The 10,775-nt window shown below is 36.4% G+C and overlaps 1 protein-coding gene across 20 annotated transcripts in view; it reads left to right on the plus strand.

Annotated features, from left to right (window-relative positions):
* LOC122618156 (ecdysone-induced protein 74EF) overlaps window positions 1–10,199 on the plus strand; it is a 79,000-nt gene extending 68,801 nt beyond the window's left edge. For 5 of the 20 annotated variants that reach the window (XM_043794308.1, XM_043794307.1, XM_043794310.1 and 2 more), the window contains 6 exons: window positions 2,294–3,026; window positions 5,218–5,278; window positions 5,432–5,485; window positions 6,982–7,142; window positions 8,020–8,083; window positions 8,206–10,199. In XM_043794308.1, the coding sequence (XP_043650243.1) occupies window positions 2,294–3,026; window positions 5,218–5,278; window positions 5,432–5,485; window positions 6,982–7,142; window positions 8,020–8,083; window positions 8,206–8,250 (1,118 nt within the window). In that variant the 3' untranslated portion in view covers window positions 8,251–10,199. Of the gene's footprint in view, window positions 1–2,293; window positions 3,027–5,217; window positions 5,280–5,431; window positions 5,486–6,277; window positions 6,350–6,981; window positions 7,143–8,019; window positions 8,084–8,205 lie in introns of those variants that run through there. The other 15 variants (XM_043794314.1, XM_043794315.1, XM_043794317.1 and 12 more) reach the window with 7 other exon arrangements.
* The last annotated feature ends 576 nt before the right edge of the window (window positions 10,200–10,775 follow it).

The raw sequence follows: 10,775 nt of genomic DNA on the forward strand, positions 1-10,775 counted from the left end.
AACCGATAAAAGTATTAACAAAAAAAAAAAAACACTGCAACAACAACTAGAACCAGAACCAAGATCACCAACTCTTTAGCTATGAGAATCTTTGTACCATAATACAGTATAAATGTTTGTTGTCTTGTTACTTTGGTTTACGCATTTGGGTATGACTACTTGACTATCGATATATTCCATAAATATTGCATAATTTTTATTGCCGTCCTTGAGATTGCATTGTTCCAACGTCTAGGCACACATACTTACACCCAACCCACACTCGATCAAAGCAGTATATATATTTGAAACAAATCAAACTAGTGGCAACCACCTGAAACTGTAATCGTAACTAGCTGTTAAGAATGGCAAGGTCTTAGCTTTAACCATAGTCTAAATTGTATATCGTAACTATCGAATATATCGTAATGTTTATCGGTAGCGAACATTTTGCCGCAGCAAGCATTTTCCGTAAGGCCTTTCTCTTAGAGCATCACTATCTAGTAACCATACTCTCGTACTCTATTATTTCTCTATCTATCTATCTTTCTATCTATCCAACTATTCCCCAGTTTTTTCTGCTCCTGTTTGTTATTGGTTTTTACACCCTTGAAGTTTGCACGATTTTCGATTTTTTTTTTGTGTTTCTCTTTTTGACTTGGCGTTGAACAATTGAAGAGAACACGAATTCAATTTGCCAATTAAACGCAGAAATTGAATGGAATTTTGAAAAATTTCTTTATGCATGCCACCTAGACCGCTTCAAAAAAAAAAAAAAATCTATTTAATTCCCTTGATTATTTCGTTGCCAGAGCGTTTAGTTTGTATAGCCACGAAAAATTAGCAAAACATTTCAGAAAAACGTTTCAGCTCAAATTCAATGAACATTTTGCAATGATATTCTTTGCCCGCACTCACACACGGTTTAAGTTTTTGGCCAATAATTTGCATACAAATATGGCAAATCGAATTTTTAATTGCATGTTGGTCAAACAAATTTTCAATTTGTGGCGCAATGTTGCCAACAAACGCCGTGGGAACACACCGATTCAATGTTCAAAAATAATTTCATAAATTTCAATTATGATTTGTGCACTGATTTTCACAGAAAATGTCACATTGCTACGCATACCTGCGGCCGATCATAATGAGCCGGTTTTCTGGTTATCGGTCGGCTTTTCTGGCGAAATTGTTAATTATGAGGCTTCCACCTGTGCATATGTGGCAACTATTATAAATTGAGTGATAAAACCGCATCGAATCAAAAAAAAAGGACAACATTTAAACTGTGGCTTCTGTGGCCCGTTTGCAAATTAGATGCGATTTAATTGCATTGAAGTAAAACTAGGGTTGACCAAATAACTTCTCTTATTGTTTCTTTATAATTTTCCTTCTTTTACTTATGATTTACCACCTTGGCATGCATTTCCTTTCCTCTCCACCAACGTCTATATAGAAATTCCAACCTCCAAATCCCCAATCTGCATTTCAATCGGCCTACTTGTTATATCATTCCACTTAGCACTTGGTAAATGTTCTTGCTAGTTTTAAATGTATTTGAAAGGTGCAAGGGTTAAACAACAATTAAATGTATTTTATTTACTTAAATGCTTTTAACCCCTCACACACACACACAAAGCTAAATGCAATGAGTTGTTGAAACGAAAAGGTCTTGCCGCATACGTACACATATGTATGGATGTATGTACATATGCTATATACTCTGTACTAAAGATCGGTCCAATGTTTTTTGTATTGTTGATGATAATATCTCTATACTCGTATACATACATATATATATACAATTATGCAATATAAAATGCAACTAATGCGTAGCATTTCTTGGTAATTCAGTGTTCTAATGTTTAAGTATGTTTCGATATAAATCCCATTTTACATACATATATGTATGAGCTACACGTATGTCTTATGTATTGTTATATGTATATACCAATATCATCTCAGCGCTATGACTATATATATACAAAAAAAAACAAAAATCGTTACTACATAATGCCTAGATTTGCCATATACTATATACTATATATAATATTTACTTATATATCAAGAGAGAAAACTAACCGCATGCGTTTTGTGTTCTTTTCTTTTCCTTTTTCTACTTTTTGCACACAAAACACACACATAAATGACAAATAATAAAAAAAAATATCATATAAATATAAACAACAAACACACACTGGTCAAAAATGTTGTGTCAAATGGTTGCAAAAAAAAAAATTAAAACAAACAAACAAACATATATAAATGCCCCAAAAATATACGAATTTCCGTATCGGTTCGGTGATTCCTGCAGCCGCCGTTGCCGCCGCAATGCGTGGAGTGGCCATCCAGCGCGGACACGTGGGCGTGGTCGGCGCCACCCCCTACCATCATCCCCATCATCCGCATCATCATCCGGCGCTGCTGGCGGCCTCCGCCGCCGCCGCCGCCCAACAACAACAGCAACGCCAACTGGCCGCCGCCGCCGTGGCCACGGCAGCAGTCGCCCAACAGCAGCAGCAGCAGCAGCAGGCTGTTGTCCAGCAGCAACAGCAGCAGGTGGCTGCCGCCGCCCAGCAGCAACATCAGCAGCAGCAGCATCAGCAACAACAACAGCAGGCCGTGCAGCAGCAGCAGCAACAGGCGGTCCAGCAGCAGCAGCAACATCAACAGCAGCAGCAGCAGCAGGCACAACAGCAACATGCCGCCGTAGCAGCCGCCGCAGCTGCCGCTTCGCATCCGCACATGCATGCCGCCCACGCCCACGCCCACGCCCTTGGCCCACAGCTGGCGCAATTGCAAGCGGTCGCCGTGCCCACCGCCGCCAGCAATGCTGCTGCACTGCAGCAATCCCTGGCAGCCGCCATCCAGAATCCGAGCGGTAATCCGAACGCTGCTGCCGCCGCCGCCGCCTATGCCGCCCGTCTATCGGCGGCCACGGGCGCCACACAATCGCCGCAAACAGCCGCTGCTGCTGCGGCTGCTGCTTCCATGGCCGCGTCGGCCAATGCGGCCAACAATGCGGCCGCTTTGCATGGATTCGCGCCGTAAGTAGAGTCCTCCGCCGTGGACTTGACTCCGTCACACCCGCGCTCCCGCCGTAGTTCGTAGTCCGTTGTAGCTGTAACGTTTTTGTTTAATTAGTTGGTTCCGCTGCGAATGTAGTTTTAGCGCACCCCCCAGTTTATATACCCCAATTATATACCTCGTATTCACCCAGTCATCAGTAGTAATACTACGTTTATACGCACGCCTTACAATTTCGAATGCTTTTATTTAATGGTATTCATTTCTGGTTCACCAAGTTGCCCAGCAAATTTGCTTCAGTTCAATTTATAAAACTAAATTCTTAGATGTTGCTATATTCTGGTTCAGTTAAATATTGATATTTAAATATCAAAGAACTCATGAAGAAGTAACCAATGTGTACAAATTATCTATGAACTTTTAGTACTTTCCTTACTTTTTATTACAGTTAAATGTAATCATTTTTTTTGTGGCAAACAATTATAAATATTTATTTCTCACCATAAAGTTTGGCGTATAAGCGTAGTATTATCATTAAGTTGTATAATTATTTCCCTAAACCTTAAGTTTCTTTCTGTGGTGTCTGAAACGTAACCGCAGAGAAACATCCTGCTCATTTGTCATGATTTGAACCTAAAGCTTAAATTGTTTATAGCTTAAAGATTGTTTTTTTTTCTACCAACTCTCTATCTCTCTCTCTTTCTGTGTTACTATATACGTCTCTATCTTGTTGGTGACCAATGTTTTTTAGCTATCTTGTGTGTGTAAAGTTTTAATATCGCATATAATGAAACCTAGACTTTGTCCTATTTTGTATACATAAATCGAGCAAATAGAAGAGTATAACGATTCGAACGCAAACAGAATACAAAATTTGCAAAAAGCAGCAACCGATTAACGCACGCTAACACAAAAACACCATCCACGTAAACTATCTAAAAAAAAACTCTATAAATATAAATACACACTCGCATTATATTTGATCATACTTTGATTGACAGAAGTGTGTTTTTTTATGGCATCGTTAATTTATCGTTACATTGGTTAAGGGACCTACTCTACTCGGTTGTATATTGTGTACCACTAGGCGTATGATGAATTTCGATTTGAATTTGAATTTGACTTGAAAGTGTTTTAATGCGACTGCGTCGCTCTCTGCCAGCGCCTTGCGTGCATGTTCTGCCCCGACATTATATATATTTATATAGACCTTTGATTAACTTATTCTTTTGTGGCTGCTCTCTACACACACACTCACACACACCCCCACACACACAAACACACACACCATAGCGTACGAATGAATGCTCCATTAAGATCTGTATACTTATCAACACACATCAAGACATGCCAAACCAAAGAACCAATTAAAATTAAACAAAAAAAAAACCATTCAAAACTAATTAGCTAGGTGCATGAGTGTCTGTTCTGTCTAAAGATTAAATGCAAATTTAAAGCAAGCAAGCAAGACGATTTTCGTAGTGTTTTTGGGTAATGGAATGACCCCAATGTGTATGTGGTTGGTTGGTTGGCTATCTTTGCTAGTGCTCTATATATAAACGACAATATCTAAACCTTTTAATTTCCCTTTGTTTCGTTTCCTCTGTCTCTGTCTCTGTACCTCAAACATTTCCTCCAATCAGTTCGTCATCATGTGGGGATTCAGGTCAGATCAGGTCAGTTTAGCACAGGCTCATTAGCTAGGTAGGTGGGGTGTCTGCAACAATTAGGTGCCAACTTTTGGTTTTCAGTTGCCCCTTTAAGTTACAGCCATTTACCCACAACAGCATCCGGTACCAAGAAAAACAACAACAACATTTAATAATAAAACCAAAAAAAAAAAAACAAAAATAACTAAAACCGGATGTGGATAAAGTGTTATTGGCCAGCGAGAAATATTTCAATCATATTTTGATGCTTTTTTTTTTGTTTAACAAACAAACAAACTTTATCCCGTCTGGTTTTCCATTGTGCCCAAATCAATGCCCACACAAGTGCGTTAAAAAAATGAACCAAAAGAAAATTTTTGAATTTTGCTTTTAAGTGCCAGTAAAGTGAGGCCAGAGGTAAACCAATTAAAATGGGTATAGCGTATATATATGCCATTGATTGGTTGCCTCTGACTTGACTCACCCACCCAGACATGATCCTACCACGAATTCTATATTAATATATGATCTTCTCTTATCATCTTGTCCCCCCAAAATGCAGTGTATACTATGATCCCTTCTTAGCAGCCGCTGCTTCCGCTGATCCAAATCTACGCTTCCAGGTGAGTTTCGTTCAGTGAGCACAATTGTGTGTTTAACTAGCTTTAAGTTTACTGTACGTCTTTAAGGTATAATATAGAGCCGTAGTCTAGAGCTAAAGACAATCCCCTAACTTGCCACGAAAATACATGAAAATATTATATATAATCTTCCAGGCAGCCAAACCGGTCACTGAAGTTCCAGCCGCTCAGCCAGCCGCCATATTAAATGTAATAAAACTTTTTCAAACTAATATCCTAACCACAACCACCAAAAAAATTTTAAGAACAATTCAGTTATAATTTGTATATTTTTATGGTAGCTTGTGAAAGACACCGTTTGAGTTTTGAAACATTTGACTTGGTTTTTGGAACAAACGTTTATTATCTACTACTTACTCTCATACATACGTATAAATTGTTTTATTAAGTCGCTTCCTTTGAGTTTCCTTATGCATTATCCACATTATCCTTCCCGAACTAACGACGCGTCCTAATTTCTTGCTGTGTAACACCCTTAAGTTGAGATCGAACTTGGTAACTGGTCGTAAATCACATTATTTTCTTTGACTTAAGCTTGGCTAAGCTTATTCAACTCAATGTCTGAATAACTAAACACTTGTGTATAAGCTCTCTACCCTCTATTAAATGCATCCTTTGTTTGGTTTTTCCGTTTAAATCCAAGGATTCAATTAGTGACCAACGGTTGGCTTTTATGAAGCATACGCTCTCTTTAACTACTTTAATCTGAATCATTTTGAAGTACTTCTGCTAGTTTTCTTGATTTATTTCACATTTTTGCTTTCGCTGAACACTAATACTACAAACTATATTTATATAAAAATACCAATTATTCAATGCTATATACATTTTGTAACTACTACAAATTCTTCTTTGGTTATCTTTCACGACTGTTACAACACATTCAACTCAACAACAACTACAACTACCACAACACTATTGCAAAAAAAAAACGAAAAAAAATCAAAATACTGATTGAAAAACAAAAACCATAAATTACAGCGCCGCACTGTGACTACGCTAAACAGTAACCCACATACGATCAACCGCATTCCGGTTCCACAGAATGTTTTGGTAAAAATAATCATAACTAGTTCTAGTTCCATACCCGTGCACCTAGATATCCAGACTTTCCGTTTGATTGTTGTCACAATTTTGCGTTCTGCTCAATGCCTTTTTATTGTATGCACCCCCTAAACTGTATGTCTATATGCCTTAAGTCTTAAGTTAACCCTAGCAAGTAATTCAATACGATAAGTTATATTTGCTGGTTTTCGTGCCTCGCTTTTCGGTTTTATAGCCTGGCATCTTGGGTTCTACATACATAGCTCGGTTACAAACAAAAAAAAAAAGGCTAAACCACCTGAATTAGATATTTAAGTGTACATAGAATATTTTTAATCACACTACTCCACTGTTTGCACCCGTTTTTTTTATATATTTTGGTTTTGGTTACCATATACTTCTATGTGTGTATACTTTTGGCCACCCCCCGGTTTGGTTTTGGGTTCCTAATTTTCTCACCACACTTGCTCTCACCGACTCCTCCGCTAGTCTTGTCGTTTGCCGTTGTCGCCCCCTCAAAAAATTAAAAAAAAAAATACTATATAAAACCCCAACCCCCCAACTGTAACTGCGTCTGTTCCTCGAGTCGCCGCCGTCGTGTTGCCCCAGTTTAACGCCCCATTTGCTTACCATTATTCCAGGCCACTGCTCCGCTGCTAAAGACACCGCTGTCTCAGGCCCAGCAGCAGGCGTACGCCACGGCGGCCACCACCTACACGGCGGTAGCCGCCCGGGCCGCCTATGGTGCCGCTGCCGCAGCAGCCGCCCAGCCGGCACTCGCCGGCTACGCCACCGTGGCTGGGTAAGTTATATATGCTATAGTTACCACCCCAAAACGCACTCTAATCCGATGCCATCAGAGAAGGGCCAAACTTGGCTGCCCCTCATGTGGAAACATAATCCCATTACTAACTATTACATCATGACATCAGTTGGTATTGTCACAGAACCATTACTAACAACATAATTAAAGTATCAGTTGGTCTTGCAACTATTTTAGAAATCAAAATTTACTGGTAAAAAATTAACTGCCCCAAAAAATGTATTTATTTCGAGATTTTACTTTAAACTAACTTAGTTTAGGAACTATTGTATTTGATCTTTTTTAATTTAACTTATCAGTTTCATATTTATTTAATTGCCTAAACACAATTTTATTATTTACTTTCTTTTATTCTTTATTTAAAATGTTATAATTTTATATATTTATTAATATTACCTATTAGTTTAACCATTTTATGTTTATCAACTATATAGCAATTAAGTTTAATGTATGTATCTTAAAGTTTCCTTTTTTAATTGTTTATGTATTTCTTTATATTAATATTAATTTATACAAAATTTGTGATTATAACCCTTTGTACTATAGTTTTTTGGAACATTAATATTTTATTTGAAATCTGACTAATTATTTGATTTTACCTCTTCTTTTTAAAAAAATTTTAACAATAACTGTGTGTAATTGGGTAAAGTGTAGAAACCTAACACCGAAACCTGAAGAGATCCGACAGTCGATTGAACACTTTTGCAAGACCTTGTCCAAATTAAATAACTTTTACTAAATCATAACATAAATCCAGCTGGAATCATCAATCAACCACTTAATAACATTAACACCTTCAAATGCCGCCATTGAGTATTACTAATAAGACAAACATACATCACAAAAATATTTATAGATATGCGCGCGAATATGCAGATCCTTATCTAGGACATGGCATTGGACCAGTTCCTGGATACGGGGTAAGTTTTCTTTAATCATATACGCACAAGTAAAGAGTATAATTTATATATAGATCAAAAATCATATTATAATTTACTAAATCCGTGAACTATCTTCACCTTTCCACCCAATTTTTCATTAGGCAACCATGTACCGCGGTGGATTCAATCGTTTCACGCCATATTAAGAACAATCTACGCCAGTCAGCCAAAAAACGCACTTGAACTACTCTCGATGAAAATGCTCAATATCTGAACAAAGCAAAGCAAAGCAAAGCAAATAAGTAACTTAGACGTAAATACTCCTCCCTACGTGCAGTAAGTAGAAGTTACAACTAAACCGATAGATGCAGGATACTCAACACCCAACAGCAGCCACGACAACACCAACAACAGACGCTCAATGTCCTTGGAGAGTTGATAATCAAAGCTAAGCAACACAGAAACAAAAAGAACATAAACAAATCAATGTCGTCCAATAAAAGCAAAAAAAGCTAAACCAAAAAGGAAAATATACGCCGCTAAACGCAGTTCTATGGAGTTTATATAAGTAAACCAAACAAAAAAAAAAGATTACAAAAAAAATATTAAAACATAAATTCAAATTGCAAAATAGTTTTGCAGAGAATGAAAAGAAAAATGTGCTTCATGCGTAGATTTTTACCAGAACAAAAGCTGAAACTTTGTGCGGCAGTTCAGAATTTATATATGTATACATATATATATATATATATTACCGACATGATATATAGTTATTATACATAGGCATTGTATTTGTATATCAAAGCAAACCAGGAAAAAGAGCAATGTTTTAGGTACTTTTCATGCTGAAACATCATCAAAAAGAAATTATATATACAAAAACCCTCGGTTGTTGATTTTCAAAACTTCGTTGAACTAAGTTAGTCCTTATGATTTACAAATTATTCTAAAACATTAGCATTGTAGTATGTAGTAAGGGAAAGTAACAATGCAGACACATCAACAAATCAAATTGTATATTATTTGCGAACTGTTAAAGCACAAACAAACAAAAATTATATACAATATATTTATTCGTATGTACTTTTAGATTGATATCTATAATTTGATTACCCAAAGAATACTCATTTCTGTATTGTACTGTATTGTCAACGAATTTAATTTTAATGCATTGCTTGGTTGTTCCTAATAATTTTATATTTTGGCAGCTAAAACCACTCACACCACACTCAACTCACGACTCAATTCGAATTGCTCAAAAAAATCGTAGCGCATAGGTAAATGCAAAAGATCAACACGTAGACATATCCTTGGAATATACAATAATATTTACTTTAAATGCCGCCATAGCAGCAAAGCAACAAAAAAAGAAAATGGAAAAAAAAAAAATATATATATATATATTAGTTTTAAAAGGTCAAGCTTCCAGTGACAAAAAGCCATTGATGAATGATGTGGAAATCGAATAATAAGCATTAAAAATTACAATTTTTAGCTCTTACTCCGTAGCACTTTCCTTGTGTGTTGTGTAAAGAAACAAAACAAACAAACAACAAATTGCAAAAATTGAAAAAGAAACGACGTTTCGATGTTGTTCATTTTCGGTGTAGACCGAAGCGAAACTTCCCTAAGCAAACTAAGAATTTATTTTATACACACTCGAATCTAAATGCACACAAGAAACGAAAATGAAATCACTTTTAACGTTGTGTACTTTTCAAATGTTAAAGATTAAAATGCTCAATGGAAAACAACCAAACCAACTTTGATTCTTAGGCAGCTACTGTCGTCAAATTTAAACTAGTTGTTTATCAACCGTACTATGCTAAAACAAAACAAAAAACAAAACCAAGCTACTATTGTGTGTGTGTAATCGTGCAATTCTTTAGGTGTTCTTCGAATTTCCTTAAAAAAAACCTACTACCAATTACTTGAATTGAGGGAAAAGTGATGAATGACAATTTCACCAACTCCAAAGAGCTTCAACTTTGATGGTTTTTATTTAGCTTATCACTTAGCAACTGTCTCAGATTGTACATATTTACGATGACATGGTATTTTCATCTTATTCCTCTCAACAACGCACACACAAAACAACACACAACACACACGCACACAGGCCAGAGTCCTGGGAAATCGAAGCAATTTATGGCAATTTATGGCATACTCACACTTGAACCCTCATTAAGGTGTATTTTTTGTTTGATTCTCTCACATGATCATGCATTGATATACTACATTTACGTTGACATTTTTAAAGCCAAAGTTTATATTTTAAATGATTTTTAGTTAGGTATTAGTTTGTATGCTGACGACAGATGACACAAATGGATAAGTAATTGATGACGAACGAAAAAGGGAAAAACAATAAATAAAACAAACTAAATCGAACCCAACAATTGCCAAATTAAATGTAGCTTTCAAGTGAATTATAAAATAAAGACGTAATTAAATTTAATGAATTTTTCAACTAGCGCAAAAATAGTTTTGCCAAAAAGTCTAGTATACTTTTTGGCCCACCCCGAGAGCACAGGACAGAAAAAAGAAAAAACACAGAAATTTGGGTTTGATACGCAAATGGCAGGTGGAGGTAAACCATGTAGTTATAAAGCAAACTTAAATATAATACGGTATGGTATATACATTTAAATTATGAACTCAACTTCCACCGCAAACTTTTAAATGAAAACTAAGAAAACACAATTTTTGTCTTAAGCAATGCGTTGAGGAA

This window comes from Drosophila teissieri, chromosome 3L (assembly GCF_016746235.2).
Source record: "Drosophila teissieri strain GT53w chromosome 3L, Prin_Dtei_1.1, whole genome shotgun sequence".
Taxonomy (NCBI): Eukaryota; Metazoa; Arthropoda; class Insecta; order Diptera; family Drosophilidae; genus Drosophila; species Drosophila teissieri.